This window comes from Coregonus lavaretus, assembly GCF_964263955.1.
Source record: "Coregonus lavaretus genome assembly, chromosome: 36".
Lineage (NCBI taxonomy): Eukaryota > Metazoa > Chordata > Actinopteri > Salmoniformes > Salmonidae > Coregonus > Coregonus lavaretus.
The window spans coordinates 26,843,374-26,867,124 of NC_140023.1; the positions used below are offsets into that span (position 1 = coordinate 26,843,374).

The 23,751-nt window shown below is 45.3% G+C and overlaps 1 protein-coding gene across 1 annotated transcript in view; it reads right to left on the bottom strand.

Annotated features, from left to right (window-relative positions):
- Positions 1–221: 221 nt before the first annotated feature.
- The window catches only part of LOC311110576 (stromal cell-derived factor 1-like), a 40,075-nt gene continuing 16,545 nt past the window's right edge, over positions 222–23,751 (bottom strand). The window contains exon 4 of the mRNA XM_084153087.1: positions 222–532. Coding sequence (XP_084009213.1) covers positions 505–532 — 28 coding nt within the window. The 3' untranslated portion in view covers positions 222–504. The remainder of the gene's footprint in view (positions 533–23,751) is intronic.

The window sequence follows — 23,751 nt, forward strand, 5'->3', positions numbered from 1 at the left end:
AAACCTAACCTTTATTTTTCAGAAAGACAATTACAAATTATTTTATGGCAAAGACACACCATAATTGCTTTCCAAATGGTGTTGAGTGTCCTGACTTTTGAAATGTTCTTGAAAATCATAGACAATGTTTGAATATTGATGTCCATCAATGATTCACAACCAAATGTACTGGGTTAGAGCTATTTTGACAAAAACAATGGACATACAGTATGTTGTGCTACGAGTTGTGCAAAGTTGGTAGAATATTATTTAATCTGATTCACAGATGTAATAGCTTCCAAAGGCGCTTCCACCAAGTATCATCTCTGGGGTGTGAAGACATCTTCAATTTTTTTCTACAACTTTCTTTCACTTTGAAAATGAAGGTTGTGTAGATCTGTAGGGGAAAAAATCTAATATGATCCCTTTTTAGATCAAATATTAAGTAAAATGTGAAGACTGTGCAAGAGGTGTGTAGACTTTCACTAGACACTGTCTCTGTTGGGAGGTCTTCCTGAAGGCTCTCTAGTTGGTCTGCTTGGCTTTCTTCATCCTGAAACAGAGAAAAACACCCAGTATGAATATAAGACAGTTAACAGAGACATATGGATTCGTCCTTGTGTGTTCAGGTCAACCACTTGACTGTTGCGCCAGCAAAAAGTGCACTTAGATTAAACACCGTATTTAGATTAATGACTATTTGTTTTAGTCTGAGTCTCTGCCGCCCAGAGTTAGAGAACCAGGAAGGTACTACCTCTCTCTACCAAACCTCCTCTGTGATAACTACTGCTGCTGGGGTCCACAGCGAAACACTCCTCCCGTGTGTGTGTCCTGTATTAATACTCTCTGTATTCTCCAGACTAATGGTGCAGAACATATTCAACACAATGATTATCCCTCTTAAGTCTCTCTATCAGGACCAGTAGCGCGTATTCAGGGATGCCAAGGGAAGCGAGGTGACCCCTCGCAAGAGGCTGAATGTATCTCACCGGAGAAAGCATCCAAGCGAGCGAAACAGCGCCCCTCTGTCTCTGTATGTGTAGCCCATCTATCTGATGCTGTCTGGTCAAAAAGAGGATGACATTGTTGCCACCCGTAGCATTGAATGCAAGGGAAGCCAGTGAGCATTTGGCCTCCCTTGATAAAAAAATAAAATAAAATAGCAAAACAGTGTTGAGCAAAACTGAGTGAGCGAAACTGTGAATGGTCCTGGTGCAACCAAATACATTTACATTTTAGTCATTTAGCAGACGCTCTTATCCAGAGCAACTTACAGTTAGTGAGTGCATACATGTTTATTTTTTTCATAAAGGCCCCCCGTGGGAAACGAACCCACAACCCTGGCGTTGCAAGCGCCATGCTCTACCAACTGAGCTACACGGGACTAATAAATCAAGTGTGAAGGGAAGCCAGTTTGGATTTGGCTTCATACCAATCACATCACATATCGTTGTGTTGTTGTCCTCAGGTGGCTAGCTAGCTAGCAAAAATTGTCCTTCTCCTAAATTAGCCATGGATGGCGATATGGATTTGGACTTGTGGTTTTACTTAATTCTCCATACTGGCCAATGATTATAATGGCGATTCTGATCCAACCATAAATCCATACATTGTGCTCCTTGCCTGAGAGGATGGAAGTTCAATATGTAGCTAAATGTAGTAGGCTAATGTTAACTAGCTGGCTCATCGTTGCCCATGAAAGGAAGTTAGGCTAGCGACCAAGCATTTTAGCCAGGTAGCATAGGACAACAAAAACTAAAAGCGTGTACGGTATGGCAGAGTCATACACCGTTTCGGCAACATGAAAGAGAGGCGGATGGTATTGGCGTTTCTCTACAAGTAGGATGAGTCAACATGTTACTTGCACGCGCACACACAGAAATCAGTACCATGGACAGCCACATAATATTTAGCTTACGTTGATTGGACTAAATTGTTTTTGGCATCTTTTAGTTGTCACTGTATTAGACTAAGTAAAGGTAATATGTTGAAATGTTAAAGTTGAAATGGTGCTGGAATAGTGGAGGCAGCTCCTGTTTTCTTTGCGACTTGCGGTAACTCTGTGGTTGTAAATCAATAGTTGTTTAGTAGTCCGAAAATGTCGGAAACATTAACTTGCTTGACCATGCTGTTGGTCATGTAACTGTTTGTTACATGCAATATGCTTTGTAGACGTCACCGGACAGACGTTGCGTTCTGGTTTTGTGATGAAACATTGGTGTGGTTGAATTTATTCTGCCATTGTGTTTTCTTATTGGCTATGACATATGAACTAACAGGTTATAGAGCAAACAACGAATTTATCACCACATAGGTTGTAGTATGGCTCTTTTTTTCTGGTTTGGCTTCCCAGTGATTTTACCCATGCACCGTTACTGCTCAGGACCCAGTTAAATATCTCTCTCTGTAGCCAGTTAAAATCTATAGAATGACTACAGATACTCTGGACATATACGTCTCTTTGACTAGCGTACCCACTACTAAGTAGCTGCTCACACTTGGCTTCTAGTGCACACCCCTGCACTAGAAGCATGGGAGAAAAGATTCTAACCTCTGTTCATTTCTCTTTTCATTACCCACACAACAGAGAAACACCTGGAGAGTCCATTTGGTTTTTAGTGATCCAATTATTTTCGAACAAAGTCATTCTCAAGGAGTTGAGCAGTCCAGCTCTCCAATACGCCCACAACGGTGTGTAAATGCTGTACACTGTCTGTCTGTCAGTCTGTCTGTCTCTCTGTTTGTATAGTACAGTAGTCTGAATGCTGATCTATGTCTGGAAGCTACAGTGCCTTCAGAAAGTATTCATACCCCTTGACATATTCCACATTTTGTTGTTACAGCCTGAATTCAAAATGGATGATATTTTTTTCTTCCTTACCCATCTACACACAATACCCCATCATGACAATGTGAAAACATGTTTGTATACATTTTTGCTAATTTATTGAAAATGAACCACAGAAATATCTCATTTACATAAGTATTCACACCCCTGAGTCAATCCTTTGTAGAAGCAACTTTGGCAGCGATTACAGCTTTGAGTCTTTCTGGGTAAGATCTCCCAGTATCTGGTGGAAAGCAGACTGAACCAGGTTTTCCTCTACGATTTTGCATGTGCTTAGCTCCATTCCATTTAATTTTTATCCTGAAAAACTCCCCAGTCCTTACCGATTACAAGCATACCCATAACATGATGCAGCCACCACTATGCTTGACAATATGGAGAGTGGTACTCAGTAATGTGGTGTAATGTTTGGGGCAAATCCAAAACACTTTATATTCAGGACAAAAAGTGTATTGCTTTGCCACATTTTTTGCAGTATTACTTTAGTGCCTTGTTGCAAACAGGATGCATGTTTTGGAATAGTTTTATTCTGTACAGGCTTCCTTCTTTTCACTCTGTTAATTAGGTTAGTATTGTGGAGTAACTACTGTAGTGGTAAATAATATTTGATATGTGTATACACAGTATATTATATATGCCTCACATGTGACTTGTAATAAGACTAAGCAATTAACCTATTAAGCAATCACATACAAGGTATAAAGCTTAAGTTACAAGCATTATCAAGCATTACAAGGCATTATTCCAAGCATATAGGTCCTAACGTTAACTTACAGGACAAAGCATGAACAAAGAGATGTATACTAGGCCAGAGGCCTAGAAGCCTAGGAAATGAGAATTGATCATACAACCTTCCTTCATTGAGTGGAGACAGGATAAGAGTGAGAACAAGGGGGGGTGCAACTCAATATTAGGAAGGTGCTCCTTATGTTTGGTATACTCAGTGTACGTTGTGCTTCCGTGAGACTGTATAGCCTGCCCTTTACGGCCACAGGGGGCTCTGGCAATGACTGATGTAGTATCCCGTCACAGTAATGTTTTTGTGGAGGGGTGCACTGGTCACTCCTTCACTCCCTCCAACCCCAGGAACTGAAAACAGGAATGGGGTTGCCATAACACCGGGGGAAAGCTAGTAAGTTTCACTCCCGGAAGCATGCTAGCCAACGTTAGCTAGGAGACTTTTTAGCATAATCTAGGCTAGCTAGGCTCTTTGGCCACAGCACAGTGCGTATAGAATAACTAAGCCACTTAACGCTACGTATAATAAACAAGATAGCTACCCAGCAACTCCACTGTGGGGAGGCAGCAATAGCTAGTAATAGCTAGCTCGCCAAGTTAGCTAATCTGGCTAGCACACTGTGTAGCGCTCATTTAGATAGCCTGGTCTCGAAAGTCCACGTAGGACCGGATCATCAATAATACGTCTGGGAAGAAAGGCAGACACAGGTGGCAGGGGGTACCCACCGAACCTGGCCACCCTCTCTCTTTGAGTAGCCTCCCATAACTGGCGACAGCGCACCAGGTTGAGCACATGCAGCCAAAGCATACCCCACGCCCAGGCAGTAATACATTTGCTTCCACCACCCAATCCATCTCCGCTTCCTGCACTTCAGTCCCAGCCGAGGTACCGGTATCCGGGAAAGGAAAGTTGCCATCGTTAATTCCAAGCTTCCTCAAGAATGCTACACATCTTTCCAGGGAGTTTGTATGTACAGTGAGGGAAAAAAGTATTTGATCCCCTGCTGAGTTTGTACGTTTGCCCACTGACAAAGAAATGATCAGTCTATAATTTTAATGGTAGGTTTATTTGAACAGTGAGAGACAGAATAACAACAACAAAATCCAGAAAAATTCATGTAAAAAATGTTACAAATTGATTAACATTTTAATGAGGGAAATAAGTATTTGACCCCTCTGCAAAACATGACTTAGTACTTGGTGGCAAAACCCTTGTTGGCAATCACAGAGGTCATACATTTCATGTAGTTGGCCACCAGGTTTGCACACATCTCAGGAGGGATTTTGTCCCACTCCTCTTTGCAGATCTTCTCCAAGTCATTAAGGTTTCGAGGCTGATGTTTGGCAACTCGAACCTTCAGCTCCCTCCACAGATTTTCAATGGGATTAAGGTATGGAGACTGGCTAGGCCACTCCAGGACCTTAATGTGCCTCTTCTTGAGCCACTCCTTTGTTGCCTTGGCCGTGTGTTTTGGGTCATTGTCATGCTGGAATACCCATCCATGACCCATTTTCAATGCCCTGGCTGAGGGAAGGAGGTTCTCACCCAAGATTTGACGGTACATGGCCCCGTCCATCGTCCCTTTGATGCGGTGAAGTTGTCCTGTCCCCTTAGCAGAAAAACACCCCCAAAGCATAATGTTTCCACCTCCATATTTGACGGTGGGGATGGTGTTCTTGGGGTCATAGGCAGCATTCCTCCTCCTCCAAACACGGCGAGTTGAGTTGATGCCAAAGAGCTCCATTTTGGTCTCATCTGACCACAACACTTTCACCCAGTTCTCCTCTGAATCATTCAGATGTTCATTGGCAAACTTCAGACGGGCATGTATATGTGCTTTCTTGAGCATGGGGACCTTGCGGGCGCTGCAGGATTTCAGTCCTTCACGGCGTAGTGTATTACCAATTGTTTTCTTGGTGACTATGGTCCCAGCTGCCTTGAGATCATTGACAAGATCCTCCCGTGTAGTTCTGGGCTGATTCCTCACCGTTCTCATGATCATTGCAACTCCACGAGGTGAGATCTTGCATGGAGCCCCAGGCCGAGGGATATTGACAGTTATTTTGTGTTTCTTCCATTTGCGAATAAATCGCACCAACTGTTATCACCTTCTCACCAAGCTGCTTGGCGATGGTCTTGTAGCCCATTCCAGCCTTGTGTAGGTCTACAATCTTGTCCCTGACATCCTTGGAGAGCTCTTTGGTCCTGGCCTTGGTGGAGAGTTTGGAATCTGATTGATTGATTGCTTCTGTGGACCGGTGTGTTTTATACATGTAACAAACTGAGATTTGGAGCACTCCCTTTAAGAGTATGCTCCTAATCTCAGCTCGTTACCTGTATAAAAGACACCTGGGAGCCAGATATCGTTCTGATTGAGAGGGGGGTGAAATACTTATTTCCCTCATTAAAATGCAAATCAATTTATAAAATTTTAGACATGCGTTTTTCTGGATTTTTTTGTTGTTATTCTGTCTCTCACTGTTCAAATAAACCTACCATTAAAATTATAGACTGATCACTTCTTTGTCAGTGGGCATGCATACAAAATCAGCAGGGGATCAAATACTTTTTTCCCTCACTGTAGTACGTGGCAATGCGCACACAGACTCACGTTCTCCAAGCCGAGACAAACTACTCATAGATCATGAGTATCTTTCAGAGAAATGCTATAACTGCATGACTGGGGGAATGATCTCGACCCCGAACCCGGCTTAGCCATCGTCATCTCAGTTGTTTTCTTAGCCATCTTACTCATTGCATCAGTAAATTAAAGAATAACAAATTGTTTGTGATTAGAAAACTTATGAGAACAAGTACAACCTTCAGCACACAAAGTCCATAGTGTGAGCACGCTCTACCTCTATGGGACAGTTTAGTTGGCACAATGTAAGACAGTCTCGTTTTCCAAATGTTTGTTTTAGTAGCGTGAAATCGTTCCTGTTCACACCAATGTGAAGAGTGGAATAATTGAAGGAATGAATCCAACCTGTGGAAGGCGGGGCTTCCAGTGAGGCGCGGATTTCATTGGCCTTGTTAGGCATGATTGTAGATCCTTCAACCAAAGTCGCTAGAGTGCGACTCCCCATAGTATGTTATACCGAAGTTGACTGACTGAAAGTGAACTACACTACATTTACATTTTAGTCATTTTAGCAGACGCTCTTATCCAGAGCGACTTACAGTTAGTGAGTGCATACATTTTTTTTTCATACTGGCCCCCCATGGGAATCGAACCCACAACCCTGGCGTTGCAAATGCAATGCTCTACCAACTGAGCTACACGGGACCAAAAGTATGTGGACACCTGCTCGTCTAAAATATCGTTCCAAAATCATTAGGGGCATTAATATGGAGTTGGTCCCCCCATTGCTGCTATAACAGCCTCCACTCTTCTGGGAAGGCTTTCCACTAGATGTTGTAACATTGCTGCGGGGACTTGCTTCCATTCAGCCACAAGAGCATTAGTGAGGTAGGGCACTGATGTTGAGCGATTAGGCCTGGCTCGCAGTCTGCATTCCATTTCATCCCAAAGGTGTTCGATGGGGTTGAGGTCAGGGCTCTATGCAGGCCAGTCATGTTCTTCCACACCAATCTCGACAAACCATTTCGGTATGGACCTCGCTTTGTGCACGGGGGCATTGTCATGCTGAAACAGGAAAGGGCCTTCCCCAAATTGTTGCCACAAAGTTGGAAGCACAGAATCGTCTAGAATGTCATTGTATGCTGTAGCGTTAAGATTTCCCTTCACTGGAACTAAGGGGCCTAGCCCGAACCATGAAAAACAACCTCAGACCATTATTCCTCCTCTACCAAACTTTTCATTTGGCACTATGCATTGGGGCAGGTAGCGTTCTCCTGGCATCCGCCAAACCCAGATTCGTCCGTCGGACTGCCAGATGGTGAAGCTTGATTCATCACTCAGAGAACGCATTTCCACTGCTGCGAGCTTTACACCACTCCAGCCGACGCTTGGCATTGCGCATGGTGATATTAGGCTTGTGTGCGGCTGCTCGGCCATGGAAACCCATTTCATAAAGCTTCCGACCAACAGTTCTTGTGCTGACGTTGCATCCAGAGGTAGTTTGGAACTCAGTAGTTAATGTTGCAACCGAGGACAGTCGATTTTTACGCACTAAGCGCTTCAGCACTCATACCACTTCTCGGCTGAGCTGTTGTTGCTCCTAGACGTTTTCACTTCACAATAACAGCACTTACAGTTGACCGGGGGCAGCTCTAGCAGGGCAGAAATTTGACAAACTGACTTGTTGGAAAGGTGACATCCAATGACTGTGCCACATTGAAAGTCGCTGAACTTTTCAGTAAGGCCATTCTACTGCCAATGTTTGTCTATGGAGATTGCATGGCAGTTTGCTTGATTTTATACACCAGTCAGCAACGGGTGTGGCTGAAATAGCCGAATCCACTAATTTGAAAGGGTGTCCACATACTTTTGTATCTATAGTGTATATTTTGGTATTTGTTTAATTAGTCCATTGTTGATATAGTCCCAAAATGATTTGCATGTTAGCAATACAATTTTCAAGACATAGCACATTAAAAATACAGAAATACAGCCGGTTTTATGCATTTTGGAGGAAAGGAGGAAATCGACACCCTGAAATTAGTCAATATCGCCATCTGCCGGCCTCTGGGCTACATTTAGCAGAAATCATGCACTGATATCAGTACAAGATGTGTGCTGAAGTTTGAGGAAGAATTTTGTGGGTGCGTCTCAAGTCAGGATTCCTCTCTTAACCCGCTAGAGTCAATGTCGGCTCGCACGTGGGAATCTAATTAACATAACAAAATCCTCATCAACATTTGACTGTTTAAACTAGAGATACTGTATCTGTTTTTTGCATGGGCTGCGTCTCAATCCACCACATCCACCGATGTCGGCCTTCCACATCTGTGGTGGAAGGTGTCAGAGCTGTAGCTGTGTTTGGCAGACCAGGAGATATCCCAGAAATCGATCTTCTCACTAAAACCTCTGTAGCAAAGGTTACATGTCAGTTGTTTTTGCTCTATGACCCCCACAAGCTTCACTGGACTCGTCTGAAGTCGGTACCACTGATGTGTCAACTTCTGTCTGTAGTGAACGGTTTGGGCTATAAACTACTATGACCCCATCATCGAAAGCAGAGAGTCTCACGAACACACTCTATAACACCCACAAAACTCACAAGACTCGTCTGACGGTAACCCCATACCAGTTTTAAAAATTAATGGAAGTATGGAAGTTTAGTGCCAACAAAAAAAGAGGGTAAATATGGGTAAAAACAAAGTATAATAATGATTTCCTGTGATTTCTTATATCTCTCAGACACTTCAAAACATACTTCCTTTTGACTTTTTTTTTTACAATCTGTTTTGCCATGTATGAATATGTTATTTAATGCGTTTCTATGGGCTAATGGCAATAAGCAGTGCTTAATTTGTTAATAGGGAGGTGCCGGAACAAAAAGTGTGCGCTAGAGGGGGGTGACCTGGGGAGTTCTGAGGTATAGGAACGCATGAGAAAAAGAAAATCACCTTTATAATAAAGCATTGCATGCATATCATCACATTTGTGTAGTGGCACAGAGTAGAGTAGAGACACTTACAGAAGATGCACACATTGGGAACATTTTTAGTAGCCTAGGGTCCGAAAAATGTTGGGCCTTTTATAAACGGATTTCATGCAAATCAAATCAAATTTTAAATGACTGGAGACTTTGGCAGAATCTTTTTTAATACCGCACAAATGATCGAAATGGCAGGCTACTTTGACACTGACAAATTGAGATCAATAAAAATAACCTTGTCTTGAATCCATTAATAGCCTAGGCCTAGGTGTGTGGAGACACATATTGTAGGCTACAATATTGGGAGGAAATGATAGTCCTAAAAATGCTTTCCAGTTTCACTGACTTACCCAATGATGCGCAGCTCACTCGCTGGTGATTGTCGATGTGCTCGTGCCAAAAGCCTATCTCTCTCTCTTTTGTAAAAACAATATTTGGAAGTTGATCAAATATTTTGGTAGCCTAGAGCATAGTCTTCTCTTTTCAGCAGGAGCCATTGCTTTCCAACCAGTGTTTTCCCTCGATTGTATTTGTCTGCGTGCTGTTTTTTCACTGACAGATTTACAGCGTGTTCCAGACTGTAGGCTATTCCTTGTTATTGGGCTATAATCCACAGCTAGGCTATTTTTAAAAAGAAGCTATTGATCCTCTGTGGCTAAATTATAGGCCTTCTCATGGTGTAGTAGGCTATTCTGAATGATTTCATTTATTTCTAAACAGACAGCAGTAATTCTATAACTTTATATTTCAATTTATCAGGGGTGCTGCAGATCATCCAGAACCTTTCGCGTAGCTATGATTATATAAGGAAATAAATGATGAAGTGCAACGCTGGAGAGATGAGAGTTGCAGGATCATGTCTATCAGAGCAGAGAGGGAGAGAGATCATAGAAAGGGAATCTCATTCTAGTTATGTGAGAGATATTGGCACACTTCTCACGCCCCGGTCACCCGTTGGTCTCAGACATACAGTAGGTTACAATGTAGCGCAAACCATAAACCCAGGCTTAAAATCTACTTTTTCACATTACGTTTTTTTGTGGGGGCAGGAGAATTAATGAAGAGGTATCTCGAATGAACTTTGATCACTTTTATTAGAATTTTTACATTGCAAAAAGTGTCAATTATTTTTCATGCCAGGACAGGTATCGGATCTGGTCAAATAGGTTCCGGAACAAAACAGCGGGTCTCTCCAAAGCGGGTCAGACGCCGTTCACCAACCACACCAGGAATTCTCTTCAGGTATTCAACCTTAACATCCGTCATCACCCCTGAGATGACTCCTTTGACGGGTGCTCTACTCCAAAGTTCAAAACACAAAACTTCTGTTGTCCGGATTCTTTTGAGGCTCCTTACTCAACAACCGCATCCCAACAAGAAGCGATTCATTATCATTCATACACGTATCCTCCAATCCAATTTTAGACAATTTCCTTTTTGTTCCAGTTTTCGATACTACTGTTGTCCATTCAGAACATTCGTCTTCACCAACTTTGCTCGACGTGCTGCTTGATTCGAACTCTGCATCCACTTCCGCCATCTTTCCTTCCTTCTACAGCACGATGTAAATCTCAAAACATTTTTGACGTCGCCAAGACGCCATGTCATGATGTCATCACACTGCGTTACCAGACTTAAGCTGTGTTTAAGACACCTGGGAACTCGGAAATCTCCGACATCCGACTTCAGTGCTTTATGCTGCTTTCATAACCAAGTGGGAATGTGGTATTTCCCACATACGACTGGGAAAAATCCACTCGAAAGCCCCTCCAACTGGTAATTAATAGTGGGAAACTCATATCATCCCTGAGCGTCACCTACTAAGGAAATTACCTTGATAACAGCATTTCCGGCAGTTAAATGCAACAACAGAACATTGCTTATAAAAAACAATCTATTCATATGTTTTTTAACACTATAATTTGTTGACAAGCATGATAGCTGTATTTTTAGTTTATGGTTGATGCAGTTTGTTGGCCATTAGCCAATCAGCATTTCTCAATGAGTTCAAAGCACGTGAATGCATCCAACTGGTATTTACGACTTCACAACTGGTAATTACCACCTTCCCACTTGGTTATGAACGCAGCTTTCAAGACAACTGTGAAATCTGAAGGAAAAATATTAGCTCCGAAAATGCTTAACCTCCAGATGAGTATGAGGGGGGAGTTTAAGTACAATTCTTATAAGCTTGTTTGGCTGGTAGCTTATTCTTTAGATGTTTGGGGCTGCTGGTGAACCATGATGTGCAGGAATAATCAAAGTGACACTGGACTTGCACACTTGCCAGAGTCTTTAGGGTGTCTATAGCTAGGTTTCCACCCAATTGGTGACAGAATTTTATGTGAATATTCTAAAATCTTCATAAAAACAATATGCCATTTCAGAGTTTCCTTTGGGAAAATTTGGCACCGGACAACATGACAGGGGATTTTAGGCTACTTTCCTAAAACAATAATTGTCCACCTCACATTTCAGCTGTCAGAGATTTGAGCACTAAATGTATCAGGGCATTGCATGCAAAGACCTATAGGCTTAGGTGTCCACTGTATGATGATATTCATATATATAAAGGAACAGAAGCAAAATACCTAACCCCAGAGAGACAGAGATATCCCGGTGGCAAGCTACGACACCGACATGTATTTCTTTATGTCAGATGGCAACTGCGTCTGCTATACAGATACATACAGTGGGGGAAAAAAGTATTTAGTCAGCCACCAATTGTGCAAGTTCTCCCACTTAAAAAGATGAGAGAGGCCTGTAATTTTCATCATAGGTACACGTCAACTATGACAGACAAATTGAGATTTTTTTTTCCAGAAAATCACATTGTAGGATTTTTTATGAATTTATTTGCAAATTATGGTGGAAAATAAGTATTTGGTCACCTACAAACAAGCAAGATTTCTGGCTCTCACAGACCTGTATCTTCTTCTTTAAGAGGCTCCTCTGTCCTCCACTCATTACCTGTATTAATGGCACCTGTTTGAACTTGTTATCAGTATAAAAGACACCTGTCCACAACCTCAAACAGTCACACTCCAAACTCCACTATGGCCAAGACCAAAGAGCTGTCAAATGACACCAGAAACAAAATTGTAGACCTGCACCAGGCTGGGAAGACTGAATCTGCAATAGGTAAGCAGCTTGGTTTGAAGAAATCAACTGTGGGAGCAATTATTAGGAAATGGAAGACATACAAGACCACTGATAATCTCCCTCGATCTGGGGCTCCACGCAAGATCTCACCCCGTGGGGTCAAAATGATCACAAGAACGGTGAGCAAAAATCCCAGAACCACACGGGGGGACCTAGTGAATGACCTGCAGAGAGCTGGGACCAAAGTAACAAAGCCTACCATCAGTAACACACTACGCCGCCAGGGACTCAAATCCTGCAGTGCCAGACGTGTCCCCCTGCTTAAGCCAGTACATGTCCAGGCCCGTCTGAAGTTTGCTAGAGTGCATTTGGATGATCCAGAAGAGGATTGGGAGAATGTCATATGGTCAAAATAGAACTTTTTGGTAAAAACTCAACTCGTCGTGTTTGGAGGACAAAGAATGCTGAGTTGCATCCAAAGAACACCATACCTACTGTGAAGCATGGGGGTGGAAACATCATGCTTTGGGGCTATTTTTCTGCAAAGGGACCAGGACGACTGATCCGTGTAAAGGAAAGAATTAATGGGGCCATGTATCGTGAGATTTTGAGTGAAAACCTCCTTCCATCAGCAAGGGCATTGAAGACGAAACGTGGCTGGGTCTTTTGGCATGACAATGATCCCAAACACACCGCCCGGGCAACGAAGGAGTGGCTTCGTAAGAAGCATTTCAAGGTCCTGGAGTGGCCTAGCCAGTCTCCAGATCTCAACCCCATAGAAAATCTTTGGAGGGAGTTGAAAGTCTGTGTTGCCCAGCGACAGCCCCAAAACATCACTGCTCTAGAGGAGATCTGCATGGAGGAATGGCCAAAATACCAGCAACAGTGTGTGAAAACCTTGTGAAGACTTACAGAAAAAGTTTGACCTGTGTCATTGCCAACAAAGGGTATATAACAAAGTATTGAAAAACTTTTGTTATTGACCAAATACTTATTTTCCACCATAATTTGCAAATAAATTCATTAAAAATCCTACAATGTGATTTTCTGGATTTTTTTTCCTCATTTTGTCTGTCATGGTTGACGTGTACCTATGATGAAAATTACAGGCCTCTCTCATCTTTTTAAGTGGGAGAACTTGCACAATTGGTGGCTGACTAAATACTTTTTTTCCCCACTGTATATACGTAGAGAAGGAGGGTAACTCGTTCCATTTTCGATCTGAATATTTTGTATAAAGATAAGCATTATATTGTAAGATTATAGGAGTAATTATGGTGGGCCTGAAACAGTCCTCCTCACCTCAAGTTCAACTGTGTCACGGTTTCGGCCGAGGCTGCCTCTCTCCCTTGCTCGGGCAGGCTTCGGCGTTCGTCGTCTCCGGAATACTAGCTGCCACCGTTGTATGTTTCTATGTTTGTTTGCTTTTGTCTGATTGTTGTACACCTGTTATCGTTTAGTGTAATTAGTGTCCTATAAGTTCTCGTTGTGTTTGTCTAGTGTTGTGTGTGATTGTTTTACTGTCGTGCCGGTAGGCTGGAATATTACTGTTTGCTCGGTTGAGCTATTTTGCTCCTTAGTTTTGGAGTATTTCGTCGCACCTGTTTGTGCGCTTGTGTTTTCGCCTACGTGCGGAGCTTTTGCCTCAGGGCAGTTATTTCGTGTTTGTTTTGCTGTGCATCACTAAAGTCTGTTGGACTAACGTACTGCGTCCTGCGCCTGATTCCACCCACACCCACCTACATCTACCTTGACAGAATCACACACCTTTCTCGATGGAATCAGCAGGAGCCGCAGCAGCACAGGCGACGTTGGAGGACAGGGTCCGTGAGCAGGATGACCAGATCCTGCGGATGGGGTCCGCACTGCAGGAGGTGATCACCACCATCCGAGGCTGGGAGACCCGAGGGACTCCTCCACCGCCATCCTCCCTAACCGCACCATCGGCCACTCAGCCTATTCCCGCTCCGGAACCCAGAGGAGTTCGACTCTCGCTCCCGAGGGCCTACGATGGGACCGCGGCCGGGTGTCAGGGATTCCTTCTCCAGGTGGAGCTTTACCTGGCCACCGTGCACCCGGCGCCCTCGGGACACGAGAGTGTGTCCGCCCTGATCTCCTGCCTTTCTGGGAAGGTGTTGGAATGGGCCAATGCAGAGTGGAGGAGGATCGACGCTAACACCATCACCTACGACGAGTTCTCCCGCCGCTTCAGGGCGGTGTTTGACCATCCCCCGGAGGGGAAAGCGGCGGGGGAGCGTCTGGTCGGCCTCAGGCAGGGGAAGAGGAGTGCCCAGGAGTTTGCCTTGGAGTTCCGTACCCTAGCGGCGGATGCAGGGTGGAATGAGCGGGCTCTCATTGATCACTACAGATGTAGTCTACGCGAGGACGTCCGTAGGGAGCTGGCCTGTAGGGACACCAGCCTCTCGTTCGACCAGTTGGTCGACATGTCCATCAGGCTGGATACCCTGCTAGCTACCCGCGGACGTTCCGAGGGGGGTCCGTCCATTTCACCCTCCAGCGCCTCCGAGCCGTGCCCCATGGAGCTCGGGGGCGCTGGCGCTAGAGAGAGGAGGGGTCGGCTTACGAGGGGGTCCATCTCCTGCACCAACTGTGGTCGGGGAGGACACACCGCGGCTAGGTGCTGGGGATGGCCTCCTCGGGGAGAGGACGACAGGTCCCGCACTGGGGAGTCCTTCCAGGTGAGTAGGCGCCCCACTCACCCAGAGCTCTCTGTTGCACATTTTTGTATATCTGTGCGTTTTCCACAGGTAGCACCTCATTCCCAGCATAAGGCGCTGGTAGATTCAGGCACGGCTGGGAATTTTGTTGATAAGAAGTTTTGTTTAGCCTTAGGGATTCCCCTTCTCCCTGTGGACGTTCCCTTCCCCGTTCATGCCCTAGATAGCCGTCCGTTGGGTGCGGGCTTGATCAGGGAGGTCACTGCGCCACTTAGGATGTGTGCGCAGGGGGGTCATCAGGAGATGATCCAGCTATTTCTGATCGACTCGCCTGCGTATCCGGTGGTGCTGGGCATGCCCTGGTTGAGTACCCATAACCCATCGATTTCGTGGCAGGAGAGGGCTCTGATGGAGTGGTCTGCCCAGTGTGTGGGTCGATGTTTAGGCATTTCCATAGGGGCTACCTCGGTGGAGAGTCCAAACCAGGTGCCCGCATTGCACGTTCCCCCTGAGTATGGGGATTTGGCTAATGTGTTCAGTAAGTCGAGGGCGACGCAGTTGCCTCCCCATAGGCAGGGAGATTGTGCGATAGACCTCCAGGCAGGAGCTGCGCTCCCACGGAGCCATGTGTATCCTCTGTCTCAGGAGGAGAAGAGAGCTATGGAGACGTACATAGACGAATCACTGAGACAAGGATACATACGGCCTTCCACTTCCCCTGCGTCCTCGAGTTTCTTTTTTGTGAAGAAAAAGGATGGAGGATTACGCCCGTGCATTGATTACCGTGGTCTCAATCAGATCACGGTGAAGTACAGTTATCCACTCCCGCTGATTGCGACCATGACGGAGTCATTGCACGGGGCGCGTTTCTTCACTAAATTAGATCTCAGGAGCGCGTACAACTTGGTGCGCATTAGGGGGGGCGATGAATGGAAGACGGCCTTTAGTACCACCTCGGGCCATTACGAGTATCTTGTCATGCCATACGGGTTGATGAACGCTCCTTCAGTTTTCCAATCATTTGTGGATGAGATCTTCAGGGACATGCAGGGGCAGGGGGTGGTCGTGTACATCGATGACATTCTCGTGTACTCAACTACCCGAGTCGAGCATGTGGCCCTGGTGCGCCGAGTGTTGCGGAGACTGTTGGAGCACGACTTGTATGTCAAGGCAGAGAAGTGTCTGTTCTTCCAGGAGTCGGTCTCCTTTTTGGGTTATCAGTTGTCTGCGTCAGGGGTGAAGATGGAGGTAGACCGGGTGTCAGCCGTGCGTAATTGGCAAACGCCAACTACTGTGAAGGAGGTGCAGCAGTTTTTGGGGTTTGCGAATTATTACCAGAGGTTTATCCGGGGTTTTGGACAGGTGGCAGCTCCCATAACGTCTCTTTTGAAGGGGGGTCCGGTGCGTCTGCAGTGGTCAGCCGAGGCGGACAGGGCGTTTGGGAGGCTGAAGGACCTGTTTACCTCGGCTCCGGTGCTGGCGCATCCGGATCCCTCTTTGCCATTTCAGGTAGAGGTGGACGCGTCAGAGGCCGGTATAGGAGCCGTGCTGTCGCAACGGTCCGGCGCGCCACCTAAGCTCCGCCCCTGTGCCTTTTATTCCAAGAAGCTCAGTCCGGCGGAGCGAAACTATGACGTGGGGGACAGGGAGTTGTTAGCCGTGGTACAGGCCCTAAAGGTGTGGAGGCACTGGCTTGAGGGGGCTCAACACCCTTTCCTCATTTTGACGGACCACCCTAACCTGGAGTACATCTGGGCAGCGAGGAGGCTGAACCCTCGCCAGGCGAGGTGGAATATGTTTTTGACCCGTTTCACATTTAAGATCACGTACATCCCTGGGTCACAGAACGGTAAGGCAGACGCACTGTCTCGGCGGTATGACACGGAGGAGAGGTCCGTGGAGCCCACTCCCATACTGCCGGAGTCTTGTCTGGTGGCACCGGTAGTGTGGGAGGTCGATGCCGAACTCGAGCGGGCGTTACGCACCGACCCTAGTCCACCTCAATGCCCGGAGGGTCGGAAGTACGTTCCGCTCGAGGTTCGGGATCGTTTGATCTATTGGGCTCACACGTCACCCTCCTCTGGACACCCTGGTATCGGCCGGACAGTGCACTGTCTTAGTACCAAGTACTGGTGGCCCACGTTGGCGAGGGATGTGAGGGTTTATGTTTCCTCCTGCTCGGTGTGCGCCCAGTGTAAGGCGCCTAGACATCTGCCTAGGGGTAAGTTACTACCCCTGCCCGTTCCACAACGACCATGGTCTCACCTCTCGGTGGATTTCCTCACTGACCTTCCTCCTTCACAGGGGAATACCACTATACTGGTCGTTGTGGACCGGTTTTCTAAGGCCTGTCGTTTGCTCCCTATGCCGGGCCTTCCTACTGCCCTGCAAACCGCCGAAGCACTATTCACCCATTTGTTCCGGCACTACGGGGTACCCGAGGATATTGTGTCTGATCGAGGTCCCCAATTTACCTCCAGAGTCTGGAGAGCTTTTATGGAGCGGTTGGGGGTCTCGGTGAGCCTCACCTCGGGTTACCACCCGGAGAGTAATGGGCAGGTGGAAAGCGTGAACCAGGATGTGGGTAGGTTTCTTAGAACATACTGCCAGGACCGGCCGGAGGAGTGGGCAAGGTACGTTCCCTGGGCCGAGATGGCCCAGAATTCCCTACGCCATTCCTCCACTAACCTAACCCCTTTTCAATGTGTGTTAGGTTACCAGCCGGTTCTGGCACCTTGGCAGCAGAGCCAGATCGAGGCTCCTGCGGTGGATGAGTGGGCGCGGCGCTCGGAGGAGACATGGAACGCTGCACACGTCCACCTGCAGCGGGCTCTCCGACGTCATAAGGCGAGCGCCGATCTCCACCGCAGTGAGGGACCGGTGTACGCACCTGGTGATCGAGTCTGGCTCTCTACCAGAAACCTGCCCCTCCGCCTGCCCTGTCGGAAACTGGGTCGGCGGTTTGTAGGGCCATTTAAAGTCCTGAGAAGGTTGAACGAGGTGTGTTACAAATTACAACTACCTGTTGAGTATAAGAGTATTAACCCCTCGTTCCATGTGTCTCTTCTCAGGCCGGTGGTAGCTGGCCCACTCCAAGAAAGTGAGATCAGGGAGACTCCTCCGCCCCCATTGGACATCGAGGGGGCACCGGCGTACTCCGTACGGTCCATCTTGGATTCGAGACGTCGGATGGGGGGTCTCCAATATCTAGTGGAGTGGGAGGGGTACGGCCCGGAGGAGCGGTGATGGGTGCCGAGGAGAGACATTTTGGACCCGTCTCTCCTGACGGAATTCCATCGTGGGCACCCGACGCACCCTGCTCCGCGTCCTCCTGGTCGTCCCCGAGGCCGGAGTCGGCGCACGTCTGGAGCCGCGCGTCAAGGGGGGGGTACTGTCACGGTTTCGGCCGAGGCTGCCTCTCTCCCTTGCTCGGGCAGGCTTCGGCGTTCGTCGTCTCCGGAATACTAGCTGCCACCGTTGTATGTTTCTATGTTCGTTTGCTTTTGTCTGATTGTTGTACACCTGTTATCGTTTAGTGTAATTAGTGTCCTATAAGTTCTCGTTGTGTTTGTCTAGTGTTGTGTGTGATTGTTTTACTGTCGTGCCGGTAGGCTGGAATATTACTGTTTGCTCGGTTGAGCTATTTTGCTCCTTAGTTTTGGAGTATTTCGTCGCACCTGTTTGTGCGCTTGTGTTTTCGCCTACGTGCGGAGCTTTTGCCTCAGGGCAGTTATTTCGTGTTTGTTTTGCTGTGCATCACTAAAGTCTGTTGGACTAACGTACTGCGTCCTGCGCCTGATTCCACCCACACCCACCTACATCTACCTTGACAAACTGTCAGAGTCAGTTGGAGCACAGGGGGTACTGCTTTCATATCATAGGCCTGCAGTAGCTAAAGCTTAATAATAGTCACACCATACCAAACCTTCACAAACATTTCTAAACTTTATTAGGGTAATATCAAAAGTAAGCCATTGTTTATAGGGAAAATACGAGATGAAGAGAGTATGTAAACCAGGGAAAAAACACACTACCCTCCCTTGTGCCCCCCAAAAAACCACACAACCCTCCCCAAAGCAAAAAAAATGTTTGACAACCCTTGCCTATTTTGGACCACCCCTCCCCCAGTAAATTTTTATCTGTCCTTAACATGACGAAGCTAACTTGCTAGCAAGCTAAGTTTAGCACCTGGCTAACACATTTCAAAACTATGAAATAACACATTTGGAATCATAAAGTAACCAAAAAAGTGTTAAACAAATTAAAATAGATTTTATATTTGAGATTCTTCAAATAGCCACCCTTTGCCTTGATGACAGCTTTTCACACTCTTGGCATTCTCTCAATAAGCTTCACCTGGAATGCTTTTCCAACAGTCTTGAAGGTGTTCCCACATTTGCTGAGCACTTGTTGGCTGCTTTTCCTTCACTCTGCCGTCCGACTCATCCCAAACCATCTCAATTGTGTTGAGGTCGGGGGATTGTGGAGGCCAGGTCATCTGATGCAGCACTCCATCACTCTCCTTCTTGGTAAAATAGCCCTTAAACAGCCTGGAGGTGTGTTGGGTCATTGTCCTGTTAAAAAACAAATGATAGTCCCACTAAGCCCAAACCAGATGGGATGGCGTATCGCTGCAGAATGTTGTGGTAGCTATGCTGGTTAAGTGTGCCTTGAATTCTAAATAAATCACAGACAGTGTCACCAGGAAAGCACCCCCACACCATAATACCTCCTTCTCCATGCTTTATGGTGGGAACTACACATGCAGAGATCATCCGATCACCCACACCGCGTCTCAAAAAGACACGCCGGTTGGAACCAAAAATCTCAAATTTGGACTCCAGACCAAAGGACACATTTCTAATGTCCATTGCTCGTGTTTCTTGACCCAAGCAGGTCTCTTCTTCTTATTGGTGTCCTTTAGTAGTGGTTTCTTTGCAGGAATTCAACCATTAAGGCCTGATTCACACAGTCCCCTCTGAACAGTTGATGTTGAGATGTGTCTGTGACTTGAACTCTGTGAAGCATTTATTTGGGCTGCAATTTCTGAGGTTGGTAACTAATTAACGTACCCTCTGCAGCAGAGGTAACTCTGGGTCTTCCTTTCCTGTGGCGGTCCTCATGAGAGCCAGTTTCATCATAGCGCTTGATGGTTTTTGCGACTGCACTTGAAGAAACTTTCAAAGTTCTTGAAATGTTCCATATTGACTGACCTTCATGTCTTAAAGTAATGATGGACTGTCGTTTCTCTTTGCTTATTTGAGCTGTTCTTTCCATAATATGGACTTGTCTACCAAATAGGGCTATCTTCTTGTCACAACATAACTGATTGGCTCAAACGCATTAAGAAGGAAAGAAATTTCACAAATTAACTTTTAAGAAGGCACACTGTAAGGGTTGGTGTGAGGTGTGACCCAGGTGCGGTGCAGGTTAGACAGTAGGCAGTAGGCAGAGATGGCGAAACAAGGATCTTTACTGGTGGTCCCAAAACCAGGATACAAAACAACGGACTTTACACTAAAAAGAAAGGCGGAGCAAATAAGACTCCAAAAAACAGGCTGACAGCCAAAATATGAATTACTAACTGTGACTGAAATAATTAATAAACAGGGAGAACACTTCTCACGTACCTGTCCATACGTCCCGCGATCAGACACTGATTAGTACTGCTAGGCATAGTGAAACTAGCAGAGAAAACTGAGCAAGGGAACACAGGGACGTGAGGGCATAAATACACAGGTGAACAGGTAGACACAGGTGACACCAATAGGATCATGATTAGTCCAGACTGTGAGTGAGGAGGTGCCTAAGGTTGTCGGAGGATGACACCTAGTGGGTCGCTCCGGAACTGCAACCCCCTCCTGTAACAGCACACCTGTTAATTGAAATGCATTCCAGGTGACTACCTCATGACGCTGGTTGAGAGAATGCCAAGAGTGTGCACAGCTGTCATCAAGGCAAAGGGTGGCTATTTGAATCTCATATATAAAATATATTTAGATTTGTTTAACACTTTTTTGGTTACTACATGATTCCATATGTGTTATTTCATAGTTTTGATGTCTTCACTATTATTCTACAATGTAGAAAATAGTAAAAAATTAAGAAAAACCCTTGAATGAGTAGGTGTGTCCAAACTTTTAACTGGTAGTCTATGTTTTGATTATATTTTTTTATATTAAATGACCTAGACATTATTTGGGTTGAATGCTGTAACAACACAGAATAAAACAAATAATAAAAGTCCCATGATGGTAGTGACTGCCCATTCCTGCTTATCATTTATTAACCATAATTTATTCACATTAATTACTTTAATAGTTTATTACATTTGTTTTATTTGATGACTTTATTATTTCATTCCAAGTCATCATATCCTCTCTACAGAGCTGCTGCCTATGCTGTCTGACAAAATCACTATTTTAGTAGTTCTTCAAAGTAAATAAGGCATACTTTTATGACTGCTGAATACCAACTATCAATCACAGATCATGTATTTTCAGGTAAAGATACCTCGCAAAGCAACTGCTCTCTATCCCTCTCGATAGAGTGTTCTCCTGTCTCTTCTCTCTCTCTCTGTCTGCCCCACATAGACAGGACAAGTAGGCGCGCAATGGATTATGGTCATTGTAGTCAATTGCCACGTTTTCTGCGTTGAACCATGTAGAATATTGGCTTGTTGAAAACTACAACTCACTACTACATCGCACAGTTCGGGCTTGATCTGATTTATCTCTAGAGAAACTGGGCATTGAGCTCACTGAAAAAAAGAAAGAAATGCAATTCAAATAATTGAATCGACGTCAGTCAATTAGTTGTTTAAAAACTGAAAAATTACCGAAATGTCGTTAATCGCTCAGCACTATTCAACATTGGTGCCCTAATCTATTCTAATGTATACTTTAAAGGTATATTTTAATGTCTGTCATTATTGTATGTTATTTATTCAAGCCTACACTGAGAATGTAGAAAGAGTGCTGTTATTAACTGAACAAGAGGGGAGGCACCGCTATGTACAGTATTGATGACGTCTAGCCCTGATGTCCCTTTTCCTTTTGCCAGATCCGAGAATAAAGCCAACCCTCAGCATGACTCTTTTTACAATCGCCAGAACGCAACACACACGACATCACACATAGGCGCAGCACACCGGCTACATGTGCATGGAGGAATATCGCTGGGTTGCGTAAAGACTGACGAGGACTAGCTACCAAGCCGAGTCTTGCCAGCAAAGCAATTGTTGGTTGGACAAGCACCTTCCATTCGCGAGTCACCAGGATCGACGGCCATCTTTACCGGCTAACGTCAGCTAGCTAGCTACAGTACAGTCAACTATAGCTAAATAATACACAGGCCCCATGTCTGGGCCTCATAGTATTGATGCAAACCAATGTGGATATCAATGTGTGGATTGCTTCGGCTGTAATGGGACTGTCCAGTAGCTGTCAACTGAAGCCATCATCAGGCTACTTACTTGCACCCATACTAACAGAGTCTTTTATTTATGTTTCTTGTGCTATGTAGAAACTATTAGCAAGTCATGGAAATAATCAACTGTATGCTGTTCCATTTATGAAAGTAGCTTAATTAATAGTGATTGTGGTGTTAATCTATCTGTGGAAATCTAAAGAAAGTAACAGTAAGGTGAAAGTAACCGTCATTTACACAGGAACAGGGGAACAGAGCATTGCTTTAGAATGCAGTTTCAAGACCCCGTAGGTACACTGAAACTATGCAGAAACTATACAGAAAGTAACAGTAAGGTACACAAACTATGGTCAAAGTCATAGTAATTTACACGGTAACATTGGAACAGAGCACTGCTTTAGAATACAGTGTAAAGGCCCCATTAGGTACACAGAAACTATGGTGAAAGTAGTAATTATAGTTATAGTAATTTACACAGTAACAGGGGAACAGAGCATTGCTTTAGAATACAGTGTCTATGTCCCGTAGGTACACTGAAAATATGGTGAAACTACACATGAAGTAACATGTAAGGTACATCATATTTATTTAAGCACAGTGATGAAATAACTGGGTAACGACATGAAAGTAATCGGAAACAAGATGGAAACAAGATGGCAACTACCCAGCAACAAGCAAAGACCCAAAAGTGAAAGTTCCAAGTAATTCTTAATAAGTATAGCCTCTATTATTGATAGTTCTTCTTTATTAATAGTTGTTCCTACATAACCAGAATGGCGCAGAGGGGATGGCTGCCGTTTTACGGGTTCCTAACCATTTGTGCTATTTTGTGTTTTTTCGCGTTGTTTGTAACTTATTTTGTACATAATGTTTCTGCCTCTGTCTCTTATGACCGAAAAGAGCTTTGGGATATCAGAACAGCGATTACTCACCTCGAACTGGACAAAGATCTTTTCTTTAACGAGTCGGACGTGAAGGATTTACTGCTGCTCCCGGACCAGGCCCAAATCCCAGTCATTCGCATGAAGAGGAGACGCGATACAGGGGACGCAGATCCGGGTGCCTTGAGCGATTTTGTCCGTGAGCGGGTAACCCGCCTCTACCATCCGTCCTATTGGCCAAAGTGAAATCATTGAAGAATATACTGGATGAGCTCAGTTTGAGACTATCCTACCAACGGGACATTAAAAACTGTAATATCTTATATTTTAAACCGAGTCGTGGCTGAACGACGACATGGATAATACACAGTTGGCTGGGTTTTCCGTGCATCGACAAGACAGAACAGCTACCTCCGGTAAGACGAGGGGTGGTCGTCTGTGTCTATTTGACAATAACAGTAGTGAGCGAAATCTAATATTAAAGAAGTCTTGAGGTTTTGCTCGCCTGAGGTAGAGTACCTCATGATAAGCT